The sequence below is a fragment of the Protomyctophum parallelum genome (assembly GCF_964188405.1).
Source record: "Protomyctophum parallelum genome assembly, chromosome: 9".
Classification (NCBI taxonomy): Eukaryota; Metazoa; Chordata; class Actinopteri; order Myctophiformes; family Myctophidae; genus Protomyctophum; species Protomyctophum parallelum.
In genome coordinates, this window is record NC_139706.1 from 51,728,898 (window position 1) to 51,741,283 (window position 12,386).

General features: G+C 46.9%; 2 protein-coding genes across 2 annotated transcripts in view; both read left to right on the forward strand.

Annotated features, from left to right (window-relative positions):
* The window catches only part of lrrc75a (leucine rich repeat containing 75A), a 14,473-nt gene extending 6,906 nt beyond the window's left edge, over nt 1–7,567 (forward strand). Inside the window, exons 4-6 of the mRNA XM_083773372.1 lie at nt 1,017–1,290; nt 2,294–2,572; nt 6,760–7,567. Of these exons, the coding sequence (XP_083629498.1) occupies nt 1,017–1,290; nt 2,294–2,572; nt 6,760–7,092 (886 nt within the window). The 3' untranslated portion in view covers nt 7,093–7,567. The remainder of the gene's footprint in view (nt 1–1,016; nt 1,291–2,293; nt 2,573–6,759) is intronic.
* LOC310863925 (NLR family CARD domain-containing protein 3-like) overlaps nt 1–12,386 on the forward strand; it is a gene marked incomplete at its 3' end in the record, with an annotated part of 321,429 nt that overhangs the window by 257,585 nt on the left and 51,458 nt on the right. The gene's annotated exons all lie outside the window — the stretch shown is intronic.

A 12,386-nucleotide genomic window follows, 5' to 3' on the forward strand; every position in this document is an offset into this window, starting at 1 on the left:
AGAGTGTAACACATGGAACCAAATGGACCCTTACGGGTCTGTTACTCTGAGAGTGTAACACATGGAACCAAATGGACCCTTACGGGTCTGTGACTCTGAGAGTGTAACACATGGAACAGGAGATGACCTTTGGGAGGTCGTGGGATTGTGGTCTGAAGCCAAGTTTCTAGATCTCTCTCTCTGCTTTTTATTCACACACTATTTATAGATCTGTTTATTAATAGAGAGAGAGAGAGAGAGAGAGAGAGAGAGAGAGAGAGAGAGAGAGAGAGAGAGAGAGAGACTTGGGGAGTGGACTCACGTGCACACGTACGTGCGCTGTAATGTAATGTTCTCATTTGTGTGCAGAAGAAATCCTCTGATGAAGTCACTGTTGCTTTTTATATGTGTACACACACACACACGCACACATACACACACACACACACACACACACACATACACACACACACACACACACACACACATGCACGCACACACAGATTGTGGATCACTTCAGCCCTTGAAAATAGCAGCTCTACAAGCTCACAATGTGTCTCATCGCATAGTGAGCTTGTATATCGGCTATTTTCAAAAGATTTTGGCAAGCATTCCTAACCCGAGTGTAACCTGTGTACTCTCTACTGCCACCATGTGGTGGAGTCAGGTTAGTGACATTCTAACCTGTGTACTCTCTACTGCCACCATGTGGTGGAGACAGGTTAGGGACATCCTACACAACGAGTAGTTTATATTTTTACTTTTCGCGGTGGATGAACAAAGCGACCATGTTTAGTGTTCAGTGGCTCAATAGCGCCCCCCGGTGACCGCACATCTAAAACACGAAAGCCTCCGAAGACTCTTAGGTAGTCAATATTCCGATCTGCGCGAGCACCTTCGCCACTGCTGTTTTTGGGGGTCAGAATGCGGAAATAGAATGGAAGTGAACCGTGGCGTACATGCTGAACCATCGCTAGGTGGCGCTGGCGGTCTGTGAGTTAAGTAAATGTACTCTGTGTCTCCCCATTGGCCCGCAGCCTGAAGGCGGTGCTGTCGGCCCCGCCCCCCGGCGGCTCATTGGACCTCTCGGGCATCCCGCTGGCCGTCAGAGACATGGAGCGTCTGATCGGTCACCTGCGTGGCCACGCCCCCATCCTGCTCAGCCTGGAGCTGGGCTTCACGGAGTTAACGGACGACGCCTTCCTGCTGCTGCTGCCCACGCTGTCCACGTTACCGTGTTTAGAGACGCTGGCGCTGAACGGGAACCGGCTGACCAGAGCTGTCCTGAAAGAACTGACCGATGCTCTGAAGGTATGTTACTGTTAATGTTACTGTTACTGTCCTGAAAGAACTGACCGATGCTCTGAAGGTATGTTACTGTTATAATGTTACTGTCCTGTCCACGCTGACCGATGCTCTGAAGGTATGTTACTGCTAGGAGGGGCATGGTCAGGAGTCAACCCACATTCCTAGTCCTTCCACGAGCCAGATTTTGGTTCTCCCAGTACCAGCAGAGTAGTTCCGGAGCAGCGGATTGTGTTCATTCCCTGATGGACTGATCAGTAGCTACTGGGACGTATGTCGGGATTTGATCAACCCCGGCTGGGTTGCCTGAGTGAGGGGTATGATGTTGGAAGACAAGAAACCCCCGTTGACCCTGAGGATACGTCCCAGTTGCATCCATGCGATGTATTTTTATTTATAACATTACACATATATAATAACATATAAGGTATATTGCTGTTATAACATAACACATATATAATAACATATAAGGTGTTGCTGCCCACACTGACCTCGTTTAGAGACGTTAGCGCTGAACGTGTACTTGGCAATCAATTCCCACTGGCAGAGCCTGATTGGTTGAGCCTCAATTGGCTGAGGCAGAGGCTGGGAATTGCACAGGTGAAATGAGTTGGCCTCATTAGGCCCACTGGCAGAGCCTGACCAGGTGAAAGGAGTTGGCCTCATTAGGCCCACTGGCAGAGCCTGACCAGGTGAAAGGAGTTGGCCTCATTAGGCCCACTGGCAGAGCCTGACCAGGTGAAAGGAGTTGGCCTCATTAGGCCCACTGGCAGAGCCTGGCCAGAGCCTTTTGTGGTGGTTCTGGAGAACCGTGGGTCCGACCGACTCGTTACCGGGCACTGCACTCCCTGTGGGGGGGTGGAACGCGTGTGTCGAATGTGAAGTCGGCGGGGCGAACGGTTCTGGAGTTACGTGCATTACAACCAAACACGCACGCACGCATGCAGAGACGTGGCGCATTCATAGTAGGATAATAATAATATTAATAACAATAATAATGTGTTTACAGGACCCAGGGCTGTTCCCCAGCGTCACATGGATTGACCTCGGCAACAACGTGGATATATTCTCCTTACCTCAGCCCTTCCTGGTCAGTCTGAGGAAGCGCTGTCCTCGAGCCCAGGGCAACCTGCCCACCATCCTGGAGTTTGGAGAGAGTCAGGCCTCGGACCCCCCCGGACCCCCCCCGCCCCCCCGAGGGGGGGGGGACGAGGACACAGAGGAGGAGACGGACGTGGAGGACAGCAACATGACCGTCAGCATGGGAGAGCTGCGCTCTGAAGAGGAGGTAAATATATATATGAACATATACTACTGTATACTGTAATATATATCTGAATATATATACTACTCTATACTGTAATATATATCTGAATATATACTACTCTATACTGTAATATATATCTGAATATATACTCCTCTATACTGTAATATATATCTAAATATATATACTACTCTATACTGTAATATACTACTATATACAGCAACATGACGGTTAGCATGGGAGAGCTGTGCTCTGAAGAGGAGGTAAATATATAAATGAATATATACTCCTCTATACTGTAATATATATCCAAATATATATACTACTCTATACTGTAATATATATCTGAATATATACTACTGTATACTGTAATATATATATGAACATATACTACTCTATACTGTAATATATATCTGAATATATACTCCTCTATACTGTAATATATATCTGAATATATACTCCTCTATACTGTAATATATATCTGAATATATACTCCTCTATACTGTAATATATATCTGAATATATATACTACTCTATACTGTAATATATATCTAAATATATATACTACTGTATACTGTAATATATATCTGAATATATACTCCTCTATACTGTAATATAAATCTAAATATATATACTACTGTATACTGTAATATATATCTGAATATATACTCCTCTATACTGTAATATATATCTAAATATATATACTACTCTATACTGTAATATATATCTGAATATATACTACTCTATACTGTAATATATATCTGAATATATACTACTGTATACTGTAATATATATATATATATATATATATATATATATATATATATATATTTAGATATATATTACAGTATAGAGGAGTATATGTTCAGATATATATTACATAGGTAAATATATAGGTAAATATATATATATGAACTCCATTACCCATAATGCTCTGTGTTGTGTTCTAGGTGGAGATGGACTCCATTACCCATAATGCTCTGTGTTGTGTTCTAGGTGGAGATGGATGGGGAGATGGACTCCATTACCCATAAAGCACTGTGTTGTGTTCTAGGTGGAGATGGATGGGGAGATGGACTCCATTACCCATAATGCTCTGTGTTGTGTTCTAGGTGGAGATGGACTCCATTACCCATAATGCTCTGTGTTGTGTTCTAGGTGGAGATGGATGGGGAGATGGACTCCATTACCCATAATGCTCTGTGTTGTGTTCTAGGTGGAGATGGATGGGGAGATGGACTCCATTACCCATAATGCTCTGTGTTGTGTTCTAGGTGGAGATGGACTCCATTACCCATAATGCTCTGTGTTGTGTTCTAGATGGAGATGGATGGGGAGATGGACTCCATTACCCATAATGCTCTGTGTTGTGTTCTTGGTGGAGATGGATGGGGAGATGGACTCCATTACCCATAATGCTCTGTGTTGTGTTCTTGGTGGAGATGGATGGGGAGATGGACTCCATTACCCATAAAGCACTGTGTTGTGTTCTAGGTGGAGATGGATGGGGAGATGGACTCCATTACCCATAATGCTCTGTGTTGTGTTCTTGGTGGAGATGGATGGGGAGATGGACTCCATTACCCATAATGCTCTGTGTTGTGTTCTAGGTGGAGATGGATGGGGAGATGGACTCCATTACCCATAATGCTCTGTGTTGTGTTCTAGGTGGAGATGGACTCCATTACCCATAATGCTCTGTGTTGTGTTCTAGGTGGAGATGGACTCCATTACCCATAATGCTCTGTGTTGTGTTCTAGATGGAGATGGATGGGGAGATGGACTCCATTACCCATAATGCTCTGTGTTGTGTTCTAGGTGGAGATGGATGGGGAGATGGACTCCATTACCCATAATGCTCTGTGTTGTGTTCTAGATGGAGATGGATGGGGAGATGGACTCCATTACCCATAATGCTCTGTGTTGTGTTCTAGGTGGAGATGGATGGGGAGATGGACTCCATTACCCATAATGCTCTGTGTTGTGTTCTAGGTGGAGATGGATGGGGAGATGGACTCCATTACCCATAATGCTCTGTGTTGTGTTCTTGGTGGAGATGGATGGGGAGATGGACTCCATTACCCATAATGCTCTGTGTTGTGTTCTAGGTGGAGATGGATGGGGAGATGGACTCCATTACCCATAATGCTCTGTGTTGTGTTCTAGATGGAGATGGATGGGGAGATGGACTCCATTACCCAGTGTTGGGGAGTATTAAGCTACATGTAGCTGAGCTACGTAGCTGAGCTACATTTTGCTGTAGCTTGTGGTATTTTAGCTACATTCATATTTGTGTACCTCGTCAAGTAGCTCAGCTACCTTTTGGGTCATTTTTTGTAGCTTAGCTACTCAAGTTACAAGCTACAATTTTGGGCAATAACATGAAAGAAATATATTAATTTTGACCATTGGTTGCTGTGTTAATTCTTGTACTAGAACCCCCTTTGAAAAATCAAGGACTGTTCCTTTTTCTGATTGCTTTGAGGGCATATCAGCACTTGACAGCTGCCTCTAATTGGCCTCTGATTGGCCCTGGTATCACAGGGTGGGAGGGGTCTCCCAGGGGGGAGCAGGGGTCTCCTAGAGTAGAGGAGGGGTCTCCCAGAGGGGAGCAGGGGGAGGAGGGGTCTCCCAGAGGGGAGCAGGGGGAGGAGGGGTCTCCCAGAGGGGAGCAGGGTGGGGGGGTCTCCCAGAGGGGAGCTGGGGGAGGAGGGGTCTCCCAGAGGGGAGCAGGGTGGGGGGGTCTCCCAGAGGGGAGCAGGGTGGGGGGGTCTCCCAGAGGGGAGCAGGGGGAGGAGGGGTCTCCCAGAGGGGAGCAGGGTGGGTGGGTCTCCCAGAGGGGAGCAGGGTGAGGAGGGGTCTCCCAGAGGGGAGCAGGGTGGGGGGGTCTCCCAGAGGGGAGCAGGGGGAGGAGGGGTCTCCCAGAGGGGAGCAGGGTGGGGGGGTCTCCCAGAGGGGAGCAGGGGGAGGAGGGGTCTCCCAGAGGGGAGCAGGGTGAGGAGGGGTCTCCCAGAGGGGAGCAGGGTGGGGGGGTCTCCCAGAGGGGAGCAGGGTGAGGAGGGGTCTCCCAGAGGGGAGCAGGGTGGGAGGGGAATCCCAGAGGGGAGCAGGGGGAGGAGGGGTCTCCCCGAGGGGAGCAGGGTGGGGGGGTCTCCCAGAGGGGAGGAGGGGTCTCCCAGAGGGGAGGAGGGGTCTCCCGCATGTACATTCTCAATTTAACGCTGAAAAATAAAAAGTAGCTGAGCTACTTTGAGCTACTTTTTCCATGTAGCTGTAGCTTTACAAGCTACATCTCTCCAGGGGTAGCTATGTAGCTTGATCAAGCTACTGCCATGGTGAGCTACTTGTAGCTTTACAAGCTACGCTTTCAAAGTAACTTGCCCAACACTGCCATTACCCATAATGCTCTGTGTTGTGTTCTTGGTGGAGATGGATGGGGAGATGGACTCCATTACCCATAATGCTCTGTGTTGTGTTCTAGGTGGAGATGGATGGGGAGATGGACTCCATTACCCATAATGCTCTGTGTTGTGTTCTAGGTGGAGATGGATGGGGAGATGGACTCCATTACCCATAATGCTCTGTGTTGTGTTCTAGGTGGAGATGGATGGGGAGATGGACTCCATTACCCATAATGCTCTGTGTTGTGTTCTTGGTGGAGATGGATGGGGAGATGGACTCCATTACCCATAATGCTCTGTGTTGTGTTCTAGGTGGAGATGGATGGGGAGATGGACTCCATTACCCATAATGCTCTGTGTTGTGTTCTAGGTGGAGATGGATGGGGAGATGGACTCCATTACCCATAATGCTCTGTGTTGTGTTCTAGGTGGAGATGGATGGGGAGATGGACTCCATTACCCATAATGCTCTGTGTTGTGTTCTAGGTGGAGATGGATGGGGAGATGGACTCCATTACCCATAATGCTCTGTGTTGTGTTCTAGATGGAGATGGATGGGGAGATGGACTCCATTACCCATAAAGCACTGTGTTGTGTTCTAGGTGGAGATGGATGGGGAGATGGACTCCATTACCCATAATGCTCTGTGTTGTGTTCTTGGTGGAGATGGATGGGGAGATGGACTCCATTACCCATAATGCTCTGTGTTGTGTTCTTGGTGGAGATGGACTCCATTACCCATAATGCTCTGTGTTGTGTTCTAGGTGGAGATGGACTCCATTACCCATAATGCTCTGTGTTGTGTGCTAGGTGGAGATGGATGGGGAGATGGAGATCGAGGAAATGATGGAGGAACTGTTGGACTTCGACAGGGAGGTGCAGGGAGTGGGGGGGGAGGAGCTAGAGGACAGCCTGGACTTCATTACCCATAAGGCCTCAGTGCAGATAGTGGAGGGGGAGGAGCTAGAGGACAGCATGTGGGCCTCCATGGAGGAAGGGGGTGGGGCTAGGCGGAGGAGGCGGGACTCCTGCTGCTCCAGCCAATCACGGCGCTCCTCCGCGGGAGCCGTAGAACCAATGAGGGTGGAGGAGGACGAGGTGGAGGAGACGAGCCGTCAAATGACAATGGAGCAGTTGACCTGAGAACCGGACGAGCCGATTGGACGACAGTTGTTTTTCACTGGCTCTCCTCTGATTGGAGCTTGGTTCTCCTGAGCTCCTATTGGCTGTATGACGCTTGTGCGCGGCTGCAACTTGTAGCGTCGGCAAAATGTTTCAATGTTTTTTTTTTCCTGGGTTAGGTGTGCCTGCACCTCATTGGCTTTCCTATGAGCTCCTCTGCACCTGATTGGCTCTCCTCTGAGCTCCTCTGCATCTGATTGGCTCTCCTTTGAGCTCCTCTTTTTCTGTGTCTGTCTGTCCATCTGCCTGTCTGTCCGCTCGCCCGTCTGTCTGCACAGAGCTCTGGAACGCCCACAGCTCACAGAGAACCAATGAAATGACTCTCTTTGAAACCAAATGAACCAATGAAATGGCTTTATCCATAACGGAGGCGGAGCTTAGACTGATGAGGACCAATGCCTTTCAGTGTACCCAGACAGTATAGCGTCAAGAGGCGTCCAGAAAGCCCCCAGTCCAGGAGTCTGTTCCTGGGTTTAGAACAGCTGTAGCTGCACTGTAGCTGCTCTGCAGCTGCACTGTAGCTGCTCTGTAGCTGCTCTGTAGCTGCTCTGTAGCTGCACTGTAGCTGCTCTGTAGCTGCTCTGTAGCTGCTCTGTAGCTGCACTGTAGCTGCACTGTAGCTGCTCTGTAGCTGCTCTGTAGCTGCGCTGTAGCTGCACTGTAGCTGCTCTGTAGCTGCAGCTGTAGCTGCATTGTAGCTGCACTGTAGCTGCGCTGTAGCTGTGCTGTAGCTGCTCTGTAGCTGCAGCTGTAGCTGCTCTGTAGCTGCAGCTGTAGCTGCTCTGTAGCTGCTCTGCAGCTGCAGCTGTAGCTGCAGCTGTAGCTGCTCTGTAGCTGCAGCTGTAGCTGCTCTGTAGCTGCAGCTGTAGCTGCTCTGTAGCTGCTCTGTAGCTGCACTGTAGCTGCTCTGTAGCTGTGCTGTAGCTGTGCTGTAGCTGCAGCTGTAGCTGCTCTGCAGCTGCTCTGTAGCTGCACTGTAGCTGCTCTGCAGCTGTGCTGTAGCTGCGCTGTAGCTGCAGCTGTAGCTGCTCTGCAGCTGTGCTGTAGCTGCTCTGCAGCTATGCTGTAGCTGCTCTGTAGCTGTGCTGTAGCTGCTCTGCAGCTATGCTGTAGCTGCCCTGCAGCTGTGCTGTAGCTGCTCTGCAGCTGTGCTGTAGCTGCTCTGCAGCTGTGCGCTGCAAGCGTCATTTCCATCCGCCAGGAACAGACTCCTGGACTAGGCGGCCGCCTCTTGACGCTGCTCTCTGAGACCTGTCCAACATGGCTGCCTGTCAGCTCCAACATGGTTGTCTGTCCTGTCCAACATGGCTGTCTGTCCTGTCCAACATGGCTGTCCTGTCCAACATGGCTGTCCTGTCCTGTCCAACATGGCTGTCTGTCCTGTCCAACATGGCTGTCTGTCCTGTCCAACATGGCTGCCTGTCCTGTCCAACATGACTGTTCTGTCCAACATGGCTGTCTGTCCTGTCCAACATGGCTGCCTGTCCTGTCCATCATGGCTGTCTGTCCTGTCCAACATGGCTGTCCTGTCCTGTCCAACATGGCTGCCTGTCAGGTCCAACATGGCTGCCTGTCAGCTCCAACATGGCTGCCTGTCAGCTCCAACACGGCTGCCTGCCAGGTCCAACACGGCTGCCTGTCAGGTCCAACATGGCTGCCTGTCAGGTCCAACATGGCTGCCTGCTGCATTGAGGCCTGAGATGAGACGACAATCGTAATTGGACGATTTAAGTATGAAATAACGTTTAAATCATTATATAATGCATAGACTAGGTTTGTAGATCTAATAGCAGCTTTTTACCAGATCTATATATATATATATCAATTATACACGCAGTGTTGTTGCTTAACTCTGTCACGTATTTATTCAGGTCCCTGCTGATAATCCTGTCCTGCTATTGGATGAGTGCCTCTGATGTGCCTGTAACATGCCACCCTATTGGGTGGAGAGTGTGTAACATGCCACCCTATTGGTGGAGAATGTGTAACATGCCACCCTATTGGGTGGTGAGTGTGTAACATGCCACCCTATTGGGTGGAGAGTGTGTAACATGCCACCCTATTGGGTGGAGAGTGTGTAACATGCCACCCTATTGGTGGAGAGTGTGCCATTAGATGTAACATGCCACTCTATTGGTGGAGAGTGTGCCATTAGATGTAACATGCCACTCTATTGGTGGATATGACACTTAAAGTGCTTAAAGTTGCTTGGTTCAATAACATTCATTAGAAGGACAATATCAGTCACCAGAAGCAGAGACGTGTGTTTTCAACCAGTCTAACGTTCATTAGAAGGACAATATCAGTCACCAGAAGCAGAGACGTGTGTTTTCAACCAGTCTAACGTAACTAACGTTCATTAGAGAAGGACAATATCAGTCACTATAGAAGCAGATACGTGTGTTTTGGAGTGGAGTGGAGTTTGAAGTTAAATGGGTACAGTTTACAGTTTATTGATCAAATGAATATCATCCAAATATTGAATCAAGCAACTTAACAAAAGCCAGAGTAGACGTTAAAGGACCTTTTAAGCTAATAACCCTTTAAGTGATACAAATATCACCATAATGTCACCATGGATACGGATGTAATATTACATCATATCACCATGGATACGGATGTAATGTTACATCATATCACCATGGATACGGATGTAATATTAATTTATTTATATATTTACATCATTATCACCATGGATACAGATGTAATATTTATTTGTTATTTAAATCAAACAATCAGAAATCGAGTTTTTATTCATAATATGTTAAAATATTCAATGTTTTATTCATAATGTGGAGATTACCCATAATGCATTGTGTTCCAATGGTTTAATGCGATAAACACAATTAAATAAATCTGAATTATGTGTGTAGCAATTCATCATCAACTGAAATGTGTAATGGTGACACTGTGACCCCCAAAATGACCTGTGGACCCCCCCCAAAATGACCTGTGGACCCCCAAAATGACCTGGGGACCCCCCCAAAATGACCTGTGGACCCCCAAAATGACCTGGGGACCCCCCCAAAATGACCTGGGGACCCCCCCAAAATGACCCGGGGGCCTCCAAAATGCAGTGTTTCTCACAGGGTTAAACCCTATGTTTCTATATCAGTGGTTCTCACAGGGTTAAACCCTATGTTTCTATGTCAGTGGTTCTCACAGGGTTAAACCCTATGTTTCTATATCAGTGGTTCTCACAGGGTTAAACCCTATGTTTCTATATCAGTGGTTCTCACAGGGTTAAACCCTATGTTTCTATGTCAGTGGTTCTCACAGGGTTAAACCCTATGTTTCTATATCAGTGGTTCTCACAGGGTTAAACCCTATGTTTCTATGTCAGTGGTTCTCACAGGGCTAAACCCTATGTTTATATATATCAGTGGTTCTCACAGGGTTAAACCCTATGTTTCTATGTCAGTGGTTCTCACAGGGTTAAACCCTATTTTTCTATGTCAGTGGTTCTCACAGGGTTAAACCCTATGTTTCTATATCAGTGGTTCTCACAGGGTTAAACCCTATGTTTCTATGTCAGTGGTTCTCACAGGGTTAAACCCTATGTTTCTATATCAGTGGTTCTCACAGGGTTAAACCCTATGTTTCTATATCAGTGGTTCTCACAGGGTTAAACCCTATGTTTCTATATCTGGTTCTCACATGCAGGGTTAAACCTCATGTTTCTATATCAGTGGTTCTCACAGGGTTAAACCTCATGTTTCTATATCAGTGGTTCTCACAGGGTTAAACCCTATGTTTCTATGTCAGTGGTTCTCACAGGGTTAAACCCTATGTTTCTATATCAGTGGTTCTCACAGGGTTAAACCCTATGGTTCAATGAATGCACAGCCTAAACCTTATTAAATGTAGTTCTGGTCCATAGCGGTATGTCTCTTAGCTTAGCAGACTAGAACTAGTTCTGGTCCGTAGCGTTAGAAGGACGTCTCTGGACCACAACTAGATGAAACCTAATGTCTTTATAAGTCACTTTCCTCGCTGACGTGGCCCTCTGTAATGTCTCTATTACAACGACAATAGGCCTGGTGTTTTCATCACGCTGAGTTAATGTATTTATTACGCTGACGACATACAGGCCTGTTGTCTTCATCGTCACCAGTTCAGCACTGAACCACTTGCTTTAGGCTGATCTGAACATTCAGATCACTTCCCATTGCAGTCAGAACTACAGACTCACTCCCGATATAAACTATATAATAGTTATAAATAATACACCATAAATAAATTCTGAAACCAGATATAATCATCAGGGAAGGTGTATGCATGTAATACTATATGTAAACTCTTCATTTCCATTTTCCAGCCATTCAGTTGCAAAACAAAAAGAAAAAGTTTTTATTTTTCCTGAAAATAATTTGGGGACCCCCCAAAATAATAGAGACTAGAGACTGAACTGGCGCGGAGCTCCGCCCCTCCGCTATTCATGTCAGACTCTCACTCCCAATCTTCCACCGTAGTCTGAAAACCCACCTCTTCAGACTCCATCTTAGCCTGTAGCCCCTCCCCTAGCCCGTAGCTAGGGGAGGGGCTATGACTACATAGCATACGCCTGGTGTAGCCATTACTACACCTGGTGTAGCCATTACTACACCTGGTGTAGCCATTACTACACCTGGTGTAGCCATTACATTAATATTGCATCTCAATGATAATCTAATTAACCACGTTGGTGTTTTATTCATAGCCTATTGACTTCATTTTAATCACATCACGTATGATTTAAAACTATATTATTGTCAAGATAATTGAAATGACCCTTTTTTTTTTCTGTAGCGTGTGACGTTTTAAGAACAAACAAACAAATGCCAGATAGATTGATGCATTTTGTAGGCCTATTTATTTGAATGTGTAACTTTGAACTGTGGAGTTGATGATTCATCACACGAGTGTGACAATCACTTTGTCCTATGATGGGTGTGTTCTTATTGAGAGGGCGTGGCCTACAGTGTGCTCCATTTGTGCTCCGTCGTACGGCGGTGTCGCGCGCCGAGAATAGCCGATCTACAAGCCCTGTAGATCGGCTATTCTCGGCGCGCGACACCGCCGTACGGAACACGGTATAATCGATCCCATGGCCCGGAGGGACGGGCGAGGCTTGTTAATTGGCAGACAAAGCGGTTGCCGTGGCAACACAGAAAAAAGGGAAAATGACAGAGCAATTTCTTAATCATAAATTAGTTATAACTAATATTATTTAGCTATAATACCTAAATATTAAATGTGTCTTTATTTATTTAGAT